General features: G+C 51.6%; 1 protein-coding gene across 11 annotated transcripts in view; it reads left to right on the top strand.

The window, feature by feature from the left end:
- MTMR3 (myotubularin related protein 3) overlaps nucleotides 1-20,495 on the top strand; it is a 1,591,444-nt gene that overhangs the window by 824,379 nt on the left and 746,570 nt on the right. For all 11 annotated transcript variants that reach the window (XM_086943220.1, XM_086943217.1, XM_086943214.1 and 8 more), the window contains one exon: nucleotides 9,328-9,536. In XM_086943220.1, the coding sequence (XP_086799346.1) occupies nucleotides 9,328-9,536 (209 nt within the window). The remainder of the gene's footprint in view (nucleotides 1-9,327; nucleotides 9,537-20,495) is intronic.

Genomic DNA, 20,495 nt, shown 5'->3' with positions numbered 1-20,495 from the left:
GCTACTCCAGCCTGTCTAATCCAAATACATTTCCCAGCACTACCCGTGGTGGGGAATCTAAGCGAGTGGAAACGTTTAGCAAACTGTCTTCTCTACTACAAGCTTGGCCCTCCGATCTGTTAACGCCAGCTGTTTGTTGGTACAATATTCACACACCCTTTGGAGTTAGGTGGCACAAGTCCTCCCTGGTGTACCAGAACACCTTTCCCGGTACTTTCCCATGCGGTCTTAGATTTATGAATCTGCCAGGTTCATGATTTGTTGTGGCTTGGACACCACTGATTACATTAGGCCAGGCATAGGCACCAGTATTGCCATTCCCCGCCATGCGTGGCTTTGATCGCCTGGGTTCTTGAGCAATAGCTGGTCAACCATGACATTCTCTTTGATGGGAGTCACCTGTTTGGGGCAAAAGCCAATTCCACACTTTAGCACTTTAAGGAAAACATGGCTGCTGATTGCTCCCTGGGTCTTTCAGCCCAGCCTCACCAACCGCAAATATTCCATTGTTCCTTTCACAGGTTTGGATGACGAGTTCCTCACTGCTAACCCATCCAGTCCCACAGGGAACCCAGCAGTTTTGCAGTAGAGGCTTTTGTGCCCACCTCCTCCATGGCCAAGGTCAATGTGCCGCCAAGCCCATGGTCCTCCCTTGTGGTCCATCCTGCTTAGCATCCCCTTGCTGGGACATAGCCACCCAGTGGGAGGCAGAATCCACTGATTCTTACTGAGCTTGCAGGCAATCGCATAAAAAAGGCCGGTCCTACAGATTGTTTGCAGTGGATACGCCTTGCCCTTTCTCTCTTCTCCACTGCACCTTCCACCATCCCCTCAGTAACTGACAGAGGACCATCTTTCCATTTTGGAGCAAAAAGCCCAAGCCCTTTTGGCCACATGATCTGAGTCCAGTCCTAGACATTTGCAAGGCGGCTTCATGGTTATCCCTCTATATGTTTACAAAGCATTATTGCCCAGACAGTCAAGTTTGTCGGGGGAACATTTTTCCCACCAGGTCCTGCAGGACTTTATGGTTTCAGTCTGTTCACAGGCCTACCTTCGAAAAGGTGTTACTTTTGAATCTCTTCAAAAAGTTAGGAACCTGCAGCTAGACGTCAGAAGAACACGTTACTTACCTTTAGTAACGCTCTGTCTGGCAGACACTACAGCTGCCGATTTCTCACTGGCACTATCATTCTCCCTATTTTATGATTGGACTCTATCCATAATAAGCTCCCAAGTCTAAGAATCTGTACATTGTCTACCAATTTGCTTTTGGTGGGGCAGGGTGGGACAGAAAAATTTATTAAAAACTTACTTACCTTGCTGCCAGCCACCGCCTCCCCTTCATCCTCTTCTGTTCCTGCTTGAAACAGGAAGCACGCACAGGCTCCCTTAAGCCAATCATATCTGAAAGAGACACGTTAGTCATAGATTCCTTACCTTAGAATATCCCCAGGCGTCAGACTGGATCCGTAAAATTTTGCGTAGCAATACCCCTGCGTGCCGGCAGGCGTCGGCCACGGCTCCGCGTCCGTCGTTGGAGTTGTTAGCGCCGGAATGAGGTTGTCGGAGTACTTAGACGCCGCCCATGCGCGCTGATGTCAGTTCTTCTTTTTTACGCGCCAGCAAGCGCAGATCCGGAGAAGCTCTACCCCTTAGTCTTTTTTGACTAAACTTTTTGATCTTTTTGATCATTTCTCTACTCGAGTCTTAGACTCCAACGGTGCCGGTAGGGATGCCCGGGTTGAAACCCTGTTCCAAGTGCGACCGACTGATGTTGATTACCGACCCCCATCGCCAGTGTCTCAAGTGTTTAGGCCTCGACCACGATGACCGCACCTGCTCCGACTCGCCGGGCCCTGATGTCTAAAGCTAGGTGGGAGCTGTCCCGCAAGCGACTGGAACTCCGGCAGTCAGCCCGCGCCGCTCCAGGTCCCCGTCCCACGGGAGGTCGAGGGACCGGTCGCGGGGTCGGAGCCCTCGCAGCTCTGGGAGTGGACATCGTCGTCAGGATCCAAGTCCTCAGGTAAGAGGCATGAGAGGTCGGAGAGACATCATCGTTCCTCAGACCCACCCCGACGCTCGCACGATGCGGCCGGGGGTTCGGTTGACACCACCCACGCGGCTCCGATGGAATCGCAGTCGTGGCCACCTGCCCCACACCTTCGAGTCCCTGGGCAAGACGCGACGCCTGAGGAGATCGAGCGGTACCTCATGGCCTTGAGGTCCCTCCCTCCTTAGCCGGGTTCCGTGGCGCCTTCGGCCCCAACGGCCCCGGCTGGAGGGCCTAGCGGGTCGGGTGCTTCGGCTCCGACGCCGTCGGGTGCTCCGGCCCGGGCGCCGCCGGCGACTTTGGTCCCGGCGCCGCAGGCCCTCTCTGGATCTGCTTCCGGATCCGGGTCGTCGCCGGTCGACCTCATGACCTCACTGACGCCGGCCCTGCAGGTGTCGCTGCTCTGGGCGCCGTCCCTGATCCCACCCTCGGTCCGGTTCTGGCGCCGGTAGCGGCGCCGATGGGCGCCACTACCGACGGCATTTGGAGATTTCTAGGTCCATGAACAGGACCCATCTGTTGACCCTGAACTACAGGAGATGGGTGACGAGGGTGATTGGGAGGGGTCTGAGGACCCTCTGGCACGGGAGTGCCAGTCACCACAGGACTGGACATGTGAACTTGGGGAGGCCAGCGGAATTGACACTTCGCCAGACAATGGATTTGTCTCCCCTCCCACCATGGCTACGGAGGAGGGGGCTGCTTATAGTGTAGTGTTGACGAGGGCGGCCGAGGCCTTAAACATTGAGCTCCCTGTCGCGGCCGTGAGAACTAACCTCCTCACTAAGTTCCGTAAACCGCAGGCAAGCTCCAGTTAGCCTCTGCTGCCGTTAAATGAGGCCTTGTGTGATGTTCTTGTAGGCACTTGGTCCAAGCCCGCCACAGGTCCGCCAACTTTTCTGCCGATGTCCAGGCCACTCTCCTGGACATGCCGTTTGATGGCTGTCGTCTCTTTGGCGACAAGGCAGACCATGCGCTTGTGCGATTTAAGGACTCCAGGGCTACGGCCAAGTCCTTGGGCCTCTCGGCCCCACGCCAGCAAACTGGTGCCTTTCGCTCCTTTCGTGGCCACAGAAGGGGCACCCCCACACGTGCTGCCAGCCACGCGCCTCAGAATGTTCAACCGCGGTACAAAAGGGGGTGGTGATCGACAGAGCATCTGAATCAATCAAATACTCACACCCAGTCAAAATATCTTGGTTTAATCCATCACCGTTCTTTAGCCCACTCTGCCACCCCAGTTCAGATGCAGAATGTTCAACAGCTCGATGGCGGCTGTGGAAACAGCCGTGGCGGCGGTCGGGGACAACGGCGCGGCCAGTCAAAAGCCTTCCCCCGCTGCACCTGCCTCAAAACCCTCCTAGGCCCTTGTGACGCCAGTGGGAGGCAGGGTTCGCCATCACCTCTTACACTGGCGCACCGTCACGTCGGACAGGTGGATGCTGCAAATCGTCCAAAGGAGCTACTCCCTCCCCTTCTAGGCGACCCCTCCAGCCATGCCACCGCAATTCCACCGCGTGTTGGGGGATCACTTGCAGGAAGTCACGGCCCTCTTGGCCAAGGGGGCCATCGAGCGCGTTCCTCGGCCAGAAGTAGGGTGTGGTTGTTACTCCCACTACTTTCTGGTACCCAAGAAGGGCAAAGGGGGCCTACGCCCTATCTTGGACCTACGGAACGTCAACGGCTTCCTCCAGAAGGAGAAGTTCAAGATGCTGACTCTGGTCTTAGCTGCCCTGGACCCAGGAGACTGTATGGTAGCGTTGGACTTGGAGGACGCTTATTTTCACATCCCCGTCCTGCCGGCCCACCGGCGTTACCTCAGGTTCACGGTAGGCCACGAGCACTTTCAATTTACCGTGCTCCCCTTAGGCCTTACCAGCGCCCCACGGGTGTTCACCAAAGTGATGCCGGTGGTCGCAGCCCATCTGCGCAGGTTAGGGGTTTCAGTCTTCCCCTACCTCGATGACTGGTTGTTGAAGGCGGGCTCGCCCCAGACAGTCGTCAGCCACCTCCAGACTACGGCCGATCTCCTGCATCTGCTGGGGTTGTCCATCAACATGCCAAAGTCACACCTGTGTCCTTCTCAGAAGCTCCTGTTCATCGGAGCGGTTCTGGACTCGGCGCAATTTCGGGTTTATCCACCGAAAAGCGTGTTCGGGATATTCAGGCTCTGATTCCGATCTTTCAGCCTTTATCCCGGGTCTCGGTCAGGTTGACGCTGTGGCTTCTGGGGCTGATGGTCTCCTGCATCCTTCTGGTGCATCACACCTGATGGCGGATGCAGGCTCTGCAGTGGGACCTGAAGTTTCAGTGGGCCCAGCATCATGCAACTTCTCCGACCAGGTCTTGATCTCAGAGGGCACTGCAAGACAGTTGCAGTGGTGGCTCACAGACCGCGATTGGGTCAGTGGCAGATCCCTCTCCCTACTCCACCCGGAGCACGTAGTTGTGACGGACGCGTCCCTCCTGGGTTGGGGGGGCCACATGGGAGAGGCAGAGATCAGAGGTCTCTGGTCTCAGGCGGAGTCCCAGCTCCACATCAACCTTCTGGAGCTGCGGGCGATCAGACTTGCACTGAAGGCATTCCTCCCCTCTGTCCGGGGGAGTGTAGTGCAGGTGTTCACGGACAAAAACACTGCCATGTGGTACTGCAACAAACAGGGCGGGGTGGGGTCGTGGACCCTATGCCAGGAGGCTCTGCGCTTCTGGCAATGGCTGGAACATCAGGGTGTGACCCTGGTGGTTTAACACCTGGCAGGTTCCCTGAACGACAGGGCGGACGAACTCAGCCATCGGTGCATGATGGATCACGAATGGCGTCTGAACTCGGACGTGGCGCAAGGCCTCTTTCAGCAGTGGGGAGAGCCTTGGTTAAATCTATTCGCCACAGAAGAGAACGTGCAATGTCATCAGTTCTGCGCGTTGGAATTTCCAAGGCGGCACTCGCTCGGAGACGCTTTTCGTCGCGAGTGGAGTTGTGGTTTATTGTACGCCTTTCCGCCTATACCACTTCTGCCCAGAGTGCTGAAGAAGATCACGCGCGACCGGGCCCAGGTTATCCTTGTGTCTCCGGACTGGGCACGAAGATACTGGTATCCCGAGCTACTCAGCATGTCAGTCGATCCCCCGATTCGTCTGTCTCTTCGGGAGGACCTTCTGTCGCAGCAGCAGGGGACGGTCCTGCACCCGAACCTGTCCAGTCTCCACCTACAAGCATGGAGATTGAGCGGCGACAGTTGAGGCCATTTGACTTGCCTCCCGAAGTCTGTAATGTCATTCTGGCAGCCTGGCGTCCCTCCACAAAGTCGGTATACGCCTGCAGGTGGAACAGATTTGTGGCATGGTGCACAGCAAAGGCTGTGGATCCACTCTCTGCTCCCCTTTCTGAGGTTCTCCTCTTTCTTCCTTCTCTTGCCCAGCAGGGCTCTGCTCTGGGCATTATCAAGGGCTACCTTTATGCCTTCTTAAGACTGCCTGATCAGCCTTCCTTGTTAAAGTCCCCGATTGTAAATAGGTTTTTGAGGGGCATCACACACATGTTTCCTCCTGTTCCTTTCGTGATGCCCCAGTGGGACTTGAATCTTGTACCTACCTACCTAATGTGTGCTCCCTTTGAGCCGCTCCATAACTGTTCTCTCCGTCTTCTTACCTTGAAGACTGCTTTCCTGGTTGCCATCACCTCTGCCAGGAGAGTGAGTGCGCTCCAGGCTCTTTCTTCTACACCTCCTTTCCTCTCTGTTTATCCGGACAAGGTTGTGTTGCGGACGAGACCCTCTTTCCTGCCCAAGGTTGTCACGGATTTCCACATCGGGCAGTCGATTACCTTGCCCACCTTCTTTCCGCCTCCGCATCCCTCGAAAGAGGAAGAGAGGCTCCATCGTCTGGACCCAAAACGTGCGCTCTCTTACTATCTGGATCACACACGCCAGTTCCGGGTGGATGACCAACTCTTTGTTGGTTACGTGGGCGCTAAGAAGGGAAAGGCGGTGCACAAGCGGACCATCTCGCGGTGGATCATCTTGTGTATCCAGGCGTGTTACTCCTTGGCGAAGAAGGAACCCCCTGTTGGACTACGGGCTCATTCTACCCGGTCCACGGCGACTACTCAAGTATGGAGTGGACGGATGCAACAAATCCGATCCGAACTCTGTGAGACCAAAAAGCGCTTGAGCAGAACAAGCAAAGGAATGGGTAGGAATGCCTTTGAATCATGGGCAGACAACTAAGATAGACCCCAAATTCATCCAGCCATTAGCTAGGGTCCAAGCCCATGCCCCCTCGAAGTGCATGTCATGTTAGAAACAAGAGGTCCCCCAAGCTGTCTGTGGCCAAGACGGCAATAAAAGACCAGGATAGAAATAGTCTAGTATAGTGTGAATATCAAGAGAGATCTGGTGACTAAACAGGCCCTGTGATGTTCCTTCTATCCTGGCTTGAGCGTCAACAAGCAGCTGGCCGCCTTCCTCGAGACGAATGGATCCCTCGACCCCTCACAGTCTGGCTTCCGAGCCAACCACAGCACCGAGACCGCCCTCATCGCTGCCACCGATGACATCCGAGCCCTGCTGGACAACGGAGAAACAGCGGCCCTCATCCTCCTAGACCTCTCTGCGGCGTTCGACACTGTTTGCCACCGCACCCTAGTGCACCGCCTCAGCAACATCGGAATCCAGGAGAAGGCACTGGAGTGGATCATCTCCTTCCTCGCTGGAAGAAAACAGAGAGTCCGCCTACCACCGTTCAGATCTACAGCCACGGAAGTCATCTGCGGCGTTCCTCAGGGCTCCTCGGTCAGCCCCACCCTCAACGCCTACATGAGCCCCCTTGCGGCCATCGCACGCCAACACAACCTCAACATCATCTCCTACGCCGACGACACCCAGCTGATCCTCTCCCTGACCAACGACCCCGCCGCCGCCAGAACCAACCTCCACGAAGGGATGAAAGACGTAGCCGAGTGGATGACGACCAGCCGCCTGAAACTGAACTCAGACAAGACGGAAGTCCTCATCCTGGGCTCCTCGCCCTCCGCCTGGGACGACTCCTGGTGGCCCCCCGCCCTGGGCACCGCACCCAAACCGACAGACCACGCACCCAACCTGGGCTTCATCCTGGACTCCTCCCTCTCCATGACCAGACAAGTCAACGCCGTCTCCTCGTCCTGTTTCAACATCCTGCGCATGCTACGGAAGATCTTCCAGTGGATCCCCACCGAGACCAGGAAGACGGTCACCCAGGCCCTCGTCACCAGCCGACTGGACTACGGCAACGCCCTCTACGCCGGAACCACCGCCAAGCTCCAGAAGAGACTCCAGCGGATCCAGAACGCCTCAACCAGACTCATCCTCGACATCCCCCGACGCAGCCACACCTCCGGACATCTGAGAGACCTGCACTGGCTCCCCGTCAACAAGAGAATCACCTTCCATCTCCTCACCCACGCACACAAAGCCCTACACGACCAAGGCCCGAGCTGCCTCAACAACCGCCTCAACTTCTACGCTCCCAAACGCCACCTCCGATCGACCAATCACGCCCTCGCCGCCATCCCCCGCATCCGAAGAGCGACAACCGGAGGAAGGTCCTTCTCCTACCTGGCTACCAAGACCTGGAACACCCTCCCTCCCGACCTTCGCCTGACCCAAGACCACCTCTCCTTCAGAAAGAAGCTCAAGACCTGGCTGTTCGAGCAGTAGCGCCCCCCCCCCCCCAAGCGCCTTGAGACCCTCCGGGTGAGTAGTGCGCTTTATAAATGATTGATTGATTGATTCATTGATTGATACCACTCCCCTAGGCCGAGGAGTGCCCTTGCAGGATATTTGCCAGGCAGCTACGTGGGCCTCGCTGGCTGCACACGTTTGTAAGACATTATTGCCTGGACAGCCAATTCCGGAGGGATGGCTTCTTTGGCCGTTCTGTCCTCCAGGACTTTCTGGTGTGAATATTGGTTCGCAGACCCACCTCCGGGTTGGTATTGCTGGGGTATCTATTCCAAGGTAAGGAATCTATCACTAACGTGTCTCTTTCAGATGCACAAGTTACTACTTGTATAACGATATATCTGTAAGAGACATTAGTTAGTGATAGATTCCTTACCGACCCACCCATCCTCCCCGTTCTGCGAACCAATATCTAGGGTTAAGGTCATCCCCTTTCAGGGCCCTAGTTTCATGGCACCAGTGTTGGTTCTATCATGGCTCTGCGTATCTGGCGCAGAAAAGCTGTGTATCAGAACTGACGTCAGTGCGCAATGCGCGGCGTCTAAGTACTCCGACGTCATTCCGGCGCTAACGACGCCGACGACGGACGCGGAGCCGTGGACAACGCCTGCCGGCACGCAGGGGTATTGCTACGCAAAATTTTCCGGATCCAGTCTGACGCCTGGGGATATTCTAAGGAAAGGAATCTATCACTAACTAATGTCTCTTACAGATATATCGTTACACAAGTAGTAACTTGTGCGACGCTGCTGTCACCTTGATAGCAGCGTCGCACAAGTTGGTCTGAGCGCACTAGTTTGACGCAGGAGCCTGTGCATGTTCTCCACCCATGCGGTACAATACAGCCGGTGGAGAACCTGCAAAGTGTGGCTGGCCAAACCGTCATGCGCACTTAAGTGCCCCAACTAATTTTCCACCTGCAGGCTGTGACGACAGCCAAGCCCACCCTGTAAACCAGCCTGACAACGGAAAAATACAATGTTAATAACAGTGTTATTATTTTATTTTTCCTTTTTCCATTTCTCAAAGTGCTGTGGGGCGGAGCTCCTCCGCTTTAGCTGACATCAGCGCAGAGGAGTGGTGTCTATAGAGGCCCTGCAAGTAATTTCCAGAGCAGAACAGTTTTGTTGCGGAGCTGCATGACACCACCTTCCACCATGCAGAGGCACTGCTGAAAAGATTCCAGATGCAGACTGATGCCTGGGGAGTATTCAAAAGGTGAGGAATCTGCAGCTAGGCAGAATGTCTACCAGAAAAAGCGTTACCGGAGGTAAGTAACTTGTTTGACGTGGCTTTACTTAATCCGAAGTTGTGCTAGCTGTAGGTTTATTGTGATTACAAGGTGTAATCATGTGTATATTTGTATATTTGTAAAGTTTTTACTTGTACAATGTATGTTTGTTTAATAATGAATTGTGTATTGCTTTTATGGTTTTAATTAACCAAAATAAAGATACTTTACTGACTGACAAGGTGACACATTCTAATGTACATGTGTAGTGCTCTGTTCGAGTTCTCTGCATTTTCCATTTTACCATTATATCTTCTCTGCAGGCACCAGAGCAATGGAACTGTGATTGCTCGCTGCGGGCAGCCTGAAGTCAGCTGGTGGGGATGGCGAAATGCAGATGATGAGCACCTTGTTCAGTCTTTGGCCAAAGCCTGTGCCACTGACTCTAAAGCTAATAATAACAGCAAGCTGTCCAACGGAAACTGTTCCAGGAACTTCTCCAATGGAGGGGACCTCTCAGACGTTGAGTTTGGTAAGCTCATTCTCTTTCTCCTGCATAGCATCCAGATTCATACACATCCAGGAATGCTGGTTTGATTGGGATTTTTCATGGGAATGATCTGTTTTGTCATAATATTGACTACTTTCCCATTTCTCAGATGAAAATGTGGGAGTAATAGGATTGTAGTCCACATATCTGAAAGAAACCCATAGTGATAGATTCCTTACCTTACAATCACCCCCAGGCGTCAGACTGGATCCGGAAAGTTTTCGTCAGCAGTTCCCCTGCGCGCCGGAAGGTGGCCTTGTGCGGCTCTTCGCCCGTCGTTGGTGTTGTGGTTGCCGAGATGACGTTGCAGCAGCTACTTAGGCGTCGCCCTCTAGTGCTCATGTCAGTTCTTTCTTTTTCCGAGCCAGCAAGCGCAGATTCGGAGAGAGTGGTACCCCAGTCATTTTTTGACTGAGTTTCTTTGGGCGTTTGTGTCTGTTTTTAGAGTCGATTGACTCATGGTGTCGTATCGATGCCCGGTTTCAAGACTTGCGGGGACTGTCATCGGATGATGTCGGTGACGGACCCACACCGCGTGTGTCTCTACTGCCTGGGGCGCGACCACGGCCCCAAGTCGTGCCTGACGGCCGGGCAATGGTGCCGAAGACCTTGCAGGAGCGGTCCCGAAAGTTGCTGGAAGCCCGGCAGTTGGCTCCGCGTGCCGCTCAAGGTCCCAGTCCTGTGGGAGGTCGAGGGACCGAACGCGGAGCCATCCCCATTGTTCGCCAGGATAGAGTTCTTCGCACTCTGGGTCAGGTAAGACGAAGCACAAGAAGTCGATAGATAAGTAATACTTTATTTGATTTGGTTTAAATCATACAAAGAGCGGATTAACCGCTAAAAACACATAGACACTTGCGATTTAAAATTCATGTATAAACTGTAAACACTAGTTAGTTGATAAAATTCCAATTAAAACATTTGATTGTTAAAACATGGATAAGTAAAGGAAGATAGTACGGTTAATGCCTATTAGTCTTATGGAGTTGATCTGGCTTGAGGAGTCTGATTCTTTTGCTTATGTTTGCTTTGGAGTGATTGTCTGAGCATTTTCTGAATCAAGTTCTATATCTTTCCTTTCTAGCGCTTTTGCAGCGAGTCTTAAAAACTTTAGTGATTTACATGCCAGTTGCACTGTTGACCCTCCTAAACATTTTATTACTGCAGATCTGCATGTCCTTATCTGCTCTTTTTACAGCAACGGCCGCAGCTGTTTTTTCCGTTCGGATAATAGTGCCGGGCAAATACAGAGTAGGTGGAGCACTGATTCATCACCATGTCCGCAAAGGCGACAATCCATTGAGGGCCAGGTGCGTTTCCATTTAGGAGTTAAATCTTTGGTAGGGTACACTCCCAATCTCAGTAGAATTAATTGCTGTTTCATTCGGTTTGCGAAGTGTTCCAGAAGGTATGGTTGGGGCTTTAGCTTTTTATATGTCGGGAGCACAAGAAGTCGAATAAACATCATTGTTCAGCGACTTCCCCTCGCCAGTCGCGCTACGTGGCTGATGGTGTGGGTGGTGCCTCCGGTGGTGCCTGTAGGAAGGTGGATACCTGACTATGGTTACCCCCAACTTTTTGCCTGGTGTTTTGCTGGTTTTTCGACTTAGTTGACCTGGGACCCTGCTATTCAGGGCCCCAGGCCTACTGCTCTCTCTGTAAAATGGATTCCATGTACCTTAGGTACATATCTAATTGGATACTGAGTCACCTTATCAGTCCCTGTACAGTATACCTTAGGTATCCAGGGCATAGGTGTACCCAGGGCCTACCTAGGGCTGCAGCATGTATTTTGCCACCCCTCGCTGACCATCTAAATCTGACACAACTGGCTGCACGACAGCTGGGGCAAGGTGGTGTAATCACCCTTTGCTTGAGATATAGTATACCTATATCTAACCCTAAAATGGACACATGTATTCCTATCAGTCACTCCTATGGCAGGCCTTAACAATCCTGAAGGCAGAGTGCTTGGAATTATGTGAGATGGTGCTCTGGAATGAGCTGAGCCCGTCTGCAGCTTGCGGAACCAAGTCCTAATAGCTGTTCTATGATAACGCGTACCATATACTCTTAAGTGCCTTATAATCCTCGCGGTTATTTGCCAACTTTGGTATCGCTTTATCAAAACATGTCGAGTAAGGTGTCATACGAATTGGAATACTAACCCCTCGCCAATTCTGGCGACGGGGTTAGCATTCCACCCTTCTAGAGGGACACGACATGTATGTAACTGTGAACCCCGGTTAAAGTTAACTCGAGCCTCAGCATCACAAAATGGATGCTGCCACCACAGACACAAGTCTGACCTCCTGCTGCTGGGAGTCCTTCCAGCGAGGAGAGCTTGGACAAAGGGTTTCCTGTCAGGGGCGGTGCTAGCACCATCCCAGACAGGGTTTTGTGTATCCCAGGTAGGCAGGGCTGAATAGGAAGGCGACTGCTAGTGGCACCCCGGTGCTCACTGTGCATATGCCGGCTTAAACCAGTTCCAGGGGCACACCAGCCCCTGAGCTGGGGAAAGTCCGGACAGGGGAGAGGGGTGTAACCACCCCCCTTCCTGGTCCCACCCATGGGCAGGACCTAGTCGCGTACCAGCCCCTTTCTTTAGAATAAAGGTAGGAGCGGGGACCCTTCCAGATTAGATCATCTTTGAATACTGAAACTACTTTCCACGAAAGGAACTCAAGACTTCTTCTCAAGATTTCTCCCTTGTGACTAAGGAGTAGTCACCCTGCATCAGCAGGCACCAACTAAGTATCTTGCGGTTTGCTGCACGTCCTTCCTCCGGAACCAGACCGACCAGCACGACGAGACCCGGACTCCCTGCCATCTCTGACCTCTATCTGCCTCTACAGCACAGCTGAGAACCGTGGGTGCGACAAGACCAGAGGAACCGGCTATCATCAGAACCAGCACGACACTGATCCAGCACGACCGCCGAGGGACCCTCGAGTGGGTGCACTGGGGTAAGAGAAGCCCCAACCCCAAGCAGCACGAGCACCGAAGTCCAGCCCCCCAGCATCCACCAGATCTGCGTGGGGCCCTTTTGCTTCTGCGTTGCTTGCCACGTTGTCCGGTCACTTGCCCGTTGGCTAGTGACCCTCCAGACGACGTCCTACGTTTGTTTCACCGCTGGTCTAGCTCCTCCAGACTGGCCCTTGTCTCCTCTTGAAGGGGACCTTCCTCGGACCCTCCTAGTCCACTCCAGACGCCATTTTGTGTCGCCTGATGAGACTCAACCCATTACAGACACACCTGCATACCCAGCTAGGCCATCACCTACAGAAGACACAGTGGCATTCAACTCATTAATAGATAGAGCAGCGCTCTACCATAAAGTAGAAATGCATGCAGATCCTATAGAGGAAGATTTTCTGTTTGATACTCTTGCAACATCAGAAAAAAGTGTCAAAACACTTCCCATGTTAAAAGGGGTCCTAAAGCACGCAAATGACATATTCAAGACACTGCTAGGGCACGTGTCATCAACCTTAGAATTGAGACAAAGTATAGGGCTGCACCATTAGACCCTACTTACATCAGGGGACAACTGCCTCTAGACTCATTGGTAGTCTCCAACGCATGTAAGCGTGCTAATTCTCAAACTACTGGAGAGGCTCCTCCTCCTGATAAGGAGTGAAAGATTTTAGAAGCATCAGGCAAGAGAGTAGCTGCTCAAGCAGCAAACTCATGGAGAATTGCCAATACTCAAGCCTTGTTGGTGAGATACAACAGAGCGCACTATGACCGTTTAGAAGCACTTCTCCAACACTTACCTGAGCCTTTCAAAGAGCAGGCCGATGAACTTGTACAGGAGGGAAAGTTCATTACCAATGCCTCCATTAAGTGTGCTCTAGACGCGGCAGACACAGCTGCCAGATCTATCAACACAAGCGTAATGCTTAGGAGACACGCATGGCTTTGCATATCTGGATTTAAGAGTGAGGTCCAGACCACAATTCTTAACCAGCCAATCAATCCAGATGTTTTATTTGGTCCAGCAGTTGACTCAATTCTTGACAAAATGAAAAAGGACACAGAGACTGCAAAGTCAATGGGGGCTCTTCAGTCACAACAACATAGAGGCTCCTTTCGTCACTCCAACTACAGAGGAGGAGCGCGAGGTAATACATCGCAGCAATCCTCCACATACAAAAGTAATACGCAATCCACATACAATAAAAACACAAATCGTGGTGGAGACCGAGGAAATAATAACAAGGGCTGAGGGCGTGGAGGCAATGCCAATAGATCCTTCACTAATACCAAACAGTGACTTCTTGGCACTACCCCAGACCATACAACACCATTCGGGGGAAGACTACAACAGTTCCTACCAGTCTGGATAAACATCACTACAGACAAGTGGGTCAGGCAAATTATCCAACATGGCTATTGCCTAGAACTCACATCCACACCACCCAACATACCACCCGTACACTGTACAATGTCAGAGGAACATATAAAATTATTGCTGCAAAAGGGGGCCAAAGAACCAGTCCCATTAAAACATCAAGGAACAGGAGTATACTCGCTATACTTCCTCATTCCCAAAAAGGACGGGTCTCTCAGACCAATATTGGACCTCAGGCCCCTCAACCAGTACATTTTATCAGAGCATATTCACATGCTCACTCTGCAACAAGTCTTACCACTGCTGTGGCAGGGAGACTTCCTAGCAATTCTAGACCTCAGAGACTCATACTTTCATATACCAATACACCCTGCTCACAGAAAGTATCTCAGGTTTACAATTCAATGACAACACTACCAATTCAAAGTCCTACCATTCGGTGTAACATCAGCTCCACGGGTGTTCACAAAATGCCTAGCAACAGTGGCTGCGCATCTCAGGAGACAACACATTCATGTGTACCCATATCTGGACGATTGGCTAATACAAGCGCCATCTGCCCAGCAATGTGCCAGCCACATGTCAAAGACCATTCATCTCCTGCACAGTCTAGGTTTCTCGCTGAACTACCCAAAGTCACACCTACAACCCTCCAACGTACAACAGTACCTGGGAGCTACAGTAGATACACTAGCAGCAAAGGCATATCCAAACACAGCACGGATCAACGGAATGCAAACGTTAATCCAAAGGTTCAAACCACAACACTCATTGCCAGCTCGAGTGTTCATGCAACTAATAGGCATGATGGCCTCGTGCATATTCATAGTCCCTCATGCCAGACTACACATGCGTCCACTACATGAGTGCCTAGCAAGGCAGTGGAACCAGGCTCAGGGACAATTAAAAGACCTAGTGTTGGTGACCAGTCGGGCATACAACTCTCTGCATTGGTGGAATCCACAAAACCTTTGCAAAGAACGACTGTTCCAGGAGCCTGTCCCACAAATAGTGATGACGGCGGACGCATCCCTGATAGGCTGAGGAGCCCATGTCCTGCATTACCCAGCCCAGGGTCTATGGACTATACAACAGAATAGGATGCACATCAACCTACTAGAGTTGATGGTGGTCTTTCTAGCACTAAAAGCGTTCAAAAAACACGTATGCAACAAGACTGTGTTGATCCGGACGGACAACATGACAGCTATGTATTATATTCAAGAACAGGGAGGAACACATTCCCCACAACTATCGCATCTAGCTCAGAGTGTGTGGAAATGGGCCATTCAGAGGAACATGTTTCTCATGGCAGAACACCTCCCAGGCAAGAACAGTCAAATAGCCGACCTGCTCAGCAGGCACAGTCAACAGATGCACGAATGGGAGATTCACCCCAATGTGCTCCGACCATTCTTCCGACAGTGGGGACAACCGGAGATAGATCTGTTTGCCACAAGCGAAAACGCAAAATGCCAGTACTTTGCCGCCAGGTTCCCACATCTGTAGTCGCAGGGCAATGAGATATGGATGAACTGGTCAGGCAAATTTGCGTACGTTTTTCCCCCAGCTCCATTAATATTGCTAGTGGCACGCAAAATGCGCCAACATTCACTGACGCTAATCCTAGTTGCTCCCACATGGGCGAGGCAACCATGGTACACAACCTTCCTAGAACTGTCAGTGGTGCCTCATCAACGACTGCGACTCACACCCAATCTTTTAACTCAGAGCCATGGAGAAATCCAACACCCAGATCCGCAACAGCGGAACCTGGCGATCTGGCTCCTAAAATCCTAGAGTTTGGATACCTGAACTTGCCTCCAGACTGCATGAATATTATCAAGGAGGCAAGAAAACCCACTACCATGGCATGTTATGCAGCAAAGTGGAAACGTTTCGTCATTTACTGCAGTAACAACGATATAAACCCATTAGATGCTCCTACACAGAACATCATTTGCTATCTCTTGCACCTACAACGTTGCAATTTAGCCTACTCATCCATCAGGATACATTTAGCTGCGTTAGCAGCATATCTCCAAAACAGGCAACACCTTTCACTGTTTAGAGTGCCAGCAATTAAAGCATTTGTGGAGGGACTTAAACGAGTAATTCCTCCAAAGCAACCACCTTCACCAGTCTGGAATCTAAACATCGTTTTAACCAGACTTATTGGATCACCTTTTGAACCACTACACTCATGCGAACTACAGTTTCTTACTTGGAAGGTGGCTTTCCTTATTGCCATTACTTCGCTTCGAAAAGTTAGCGAGCTTCAAGCCCGAACTATTCAAGAGCCATTCATTCAAGTACATGCGAATAGAGTAGTTCTCAGAACAAACCCCAAATTCATGCCAAAAGTGGTATCCCATTTTCATATAAATCCAGCAATAGAACTGCCAGTGTTCTTTCAAAATCCACAGACAGTTGCTGAAAGGGCCTTACATACTCTAGATGTCAAAAGAGCTCTGCTATACTATATAGACAGAACTAAGGCATTTCGCAAAACAAAACAGTTTGTTGCTTTCTCACCGCAACACAAAGGCAACCCTATTTCAAAATCAGGTATAGCCAGATGGACCGTTAAGTGCATTCAGATATGTTATTTAAAGGCAAAACGCACCTTAACAGTTCCCCCTAGGGCGCATTCTACACGCAAACTAGGGGCATCCATGGTTTTCCTAGGAAATATTCCTTTACACGAAATTTGTAGAGCAGCCACATGGTCAACCATACATACATTTACCAAACACTATTGTGTAGATGTACATTCCAAACAGCAAGCTGCTGTAGGACAGGCTGTTCTCAAAACTCTTTTTCAGACTGCTGCAGCTGGCACGGGCAACCACCGCTAGGGGAGATACTGCTATACATTCTATGCACAGATATAAATTCAGCAGCCCACATTCCTCGAACAGAATATGCTACTTACCAGTATGCATCTGTTCTTGGCATGTAGGGCTGCTGACATTCATATCGCCCACCCTCCTCCCCGGTGCCTGTTACAGCTGTAGCATTCTCTCTTTTGCATGGACATTTCTTACTGTACTATACTCCATCTCTGCCACAATGGCGAAAAACAATCTAAGGATGGAGAGGATGCCCATGGGCACTGTAGTCCAAGGGAGGGCCACCTATCTTGTGATACTTCGAACACTCTTCCAGGACAACAATGTGCAATCATCTGGACCCAACACTAGGCGGCGATCTATGCCCAGATATGAATGTCAGCAGCCCTACATGCCAAGAACAGATGCATACTGGTAAGTAGCATATTCCATTTGGGGGCACCATGAACCTTCCTTCCTCAGATCTAGCAACCACAAGAAAAGAAGAGAAGGACGACGAGAAGCCGAGCAGAGCTAACAAGAGGACGACTCCCACTGACTTGGTCCCAGCCCTACAGGCCTGTCTCCCCTCGAACCTGCTCCTGCAAAACCCCGGCGTGTCCAGCTGCCAGTAACCTCAAAAACCCCAGAGGACTTGCCTGCCTTCACTTTCCAAGCTGTTTCTCCTGTGAACACCGGACGTGTTTGAACTGCAGTTTCTGGTGCCAGCTAGGAACCGCGAATCCAGCCCACTCTGCACCCGCCGAACCTGGCCCGAGCTAGAGTGGAAAAATACCACGAGGAGGTCCCCCTGGCGATCCTGACCCGAGATCCGGCGACCCCTGACCTGCATCAAGCCTCCAGACGACGCCTATAGCCTTAATCCAGAGGACCCCCACTACCGCAACCAGAGCAGGTAAGAAAATCTAATGTCCCAACGCACCCCTGCACCAGACGCCCCATGCCTTGTGTGCCCAATCCAGCGGTGCCTAACCAACCCTCAACATTCCTTCTTACACCTCGAAGTGGATGTCGCTCCTGGAAGATCCAGTTCCCCGAGCCTGCAGTGCTTCTTTGTCCCGGAGAATCTCAATGGAAATCAACAGGGCACCCGACCTCAAGACAGCACCCTACACCTGGCCGCCCAAGTGCCGCTGAGGGTTCCCTTTTTGTGCTAAATTGGTCCCCAACTTACCCTGAGCCTAACCCTAAGTGTTTTGCTCCCACAACCCCGTATCCTGCTTGCCAGCAGCCACCACCCAGAGTCCCCCTACCCTCCATAGGATAACATTGGGCCTCAACACTCTGCAACCGGCCACCCGAGTACCGCTGAGGGTGCAACAACAGTGCATCACTGACCCTAGGAGACCCCGGAGTCTAACCCCAGGACCCTAACTCCAAAGACCGATTACCTACCCGGAAACCGATAACCTCTTTTTCCTCATAGAATAACATTGACACTTGTTCTCCCAAAAAGTTTCGAAGTGTCAACTTTTGAAAACTAGAAATATTCCTTAAAAATCAGCCGAATAACCAAAACACATTTTCTCAACTGTTTTCAGGAAATGTCCCAATGCTGAATATAGTTATCCAGCACTGAGAAAAAGCAGTTAACAAAACTTACATGCTAAGTGAATTTCCTCCCATAGGATAACATTGGTGATTCGATGTGAAACAGTTTCTAAGTGTCAACTTTTGAAATGCAATAATATTCTTTAAAAATCGTACTTCTAAAACGCATTTACTCACCTGTTTTCAGGAAATGTCACAGGGCTGAATCTAGGATCCAGCCCTGTGTTAGCAAAAGTAATCTGAAAAGTAATTAACTGCATTTTAATTAAAAAGCCCATTCATTCAAATGTACTATACCTGCCATGTGTTGCAAACTGCTTACTTAAAACTGTAGCCAAAACCAGTACAAGTTACACTGCAATATTGAACTTTGTTCATACAAGTAATTTATTACTGCAAAGTATTTTTGTGCTTACCTGTGCTAGGCTTGCTTGGTTCTAGAAATAAAACAGTATATGTTTTATACAAAACAATTGGCATAGAGTTCAGTTATTGAGTGTGTGAATTCATTTGCTGACTGAGTGTGCACATCAAATGCTTAACACTGTCCTCTGATACTGCTTACTGATCGACCATGCTACCACCTCAGAGAGTAAGGTTCTATTTAACTTTAACCTCTGCCAAGCCTCTGGAGACCCTTGAACTCTGTACACACTGTACCTCAATTTGGTGCAGTATATATAGAGCCAGTTTCTTGCACAGCCTCCTTATTTTCAGCCTGTACATCAGCCTTTGGAGGAAGGGGAGAACTGGGAGGGGTCTGAGGACCCTCTGACAGCTCATTGTGAGTATGACCCGGACTGGGCAGAGGAACGGGGGGATGCCAGTGGTCAGGATTCCTCTCCTGACCTTGGCATGCTCACTCCTCCTACCGTGGCTACAGAGGAGGGTGCAAGTTACGCAGTGATGTTGCGTAGGGCGGCGGAGGCCCTCAACAGCCAACTCCCTAAGGTGGCCGTCAGTACTAACCTCCTGACAGAAGTGCTTCAGCCGGCGGCTACCTCTGCGGAGCCACTGCCTCCCTTTCAAGAGGCACACTCTGACGTTCTTTTGGGCACTTGATCCAGGACCAACATAGGGGCTCCTGTGGATAGGAACGTGGCCCGACTCCATCGCCCGGCCCCGGGTGATCCCGTTTTCCTCTCCCAACACCCCACCCCTGAGAGCTTGGTTGTCCAAAGCTCACCGTCCCAGAGCGAATTCCCTACCACATCCCCGTACAGGGAATACAAGAGACTGGGACAATTTGGGAAGATTTTTTCTTCCGCCTGTTCTGGGCTGCAGTCTGTGAACACTGCATGCCTCTTGGGCCGTTATTCCCACTCTGTGTGGGATACGGTGGCGCAAGTGCTGCCTCAGTGTCTGGAGGAGGCGTAGACCGTGCTCTCTAAGGCTATTGCTGAGGGGAGAGATGCAGCCAAGTTCACAATACGATGTGGCCTTGACACCGCCGACTCGCTGGGCAGAGTGATTTTCACAACAGTGGTGCTCCGCCACCATGCTTGGCTGAGGACTACTGGCTTCTCGGGGGATGTCCAGGACACCCTGATGGACATGCCCTTTGATGGCATTCGCCTTTTAAGCAACAAGGCAGATAGTGCGCTGAAGCGTTTTAAGGACTTATGGGATACGGCCAAGTCCTTGGGCCTTTCGGCCACTCGCCCTCCTCCGCTTTCTGCTTTTTGCTCCTTTTGTGGCCATGGACGTGGCCCCAGCACGTTTGCTTCAGAGCCACAGGCCACAGTAACAGCAGCAGTCTCAGCGCGGCCGCTGACGTGGGACCCGCAGAGGAGGATCAGTGTGCCAGAGGGCGGGTCAGTCCACTTCCACCCCGGCCACCACTGCCCCATCTTTCAGGCCCATCAAACCCCAGTGGGTGGCAGGATCCGCCATCACCTCCCCTACTGCCGCACCATCACTTCGTACATGTGGGTTTTACAAATAGTCCAAAGGGGCTACTCCTCCCCTTCTAGACTGCCCCTCCAGCAATGCCACCCCAGTACCACCGCATATCGAGGGGATCATTTGGCACTTCTTTAACAGGAAATCGTGGCCAAGGGGTCCATAGAGCGCGTTTCTGCACCTGAAGTAGGATATGGTTGTTATTCCCACTACTTTCTGGTTCCCAAGAAGGACAAGGGCCTACGTCCTATCTTGGACCTCAGAGATGTCAATCGCTTCCTC

This window comes from Lissotriton vulgaris, chromosome 11 (assembly GCF_964263255.1).
Source record: "Lissotriton vulgaris chromosome 11, aLisVul1.2, whole genome shotgun sequence".
Lineage (NCBI taxonomy): Eukaryota > Metazoa > Chordata > Amphibia > Caudata > Salamandridae > Lissotriton > Lissotriton vulgaris.
This window is presented reverse-complemented; position numbering and strand designations above follow the sequence as displayed.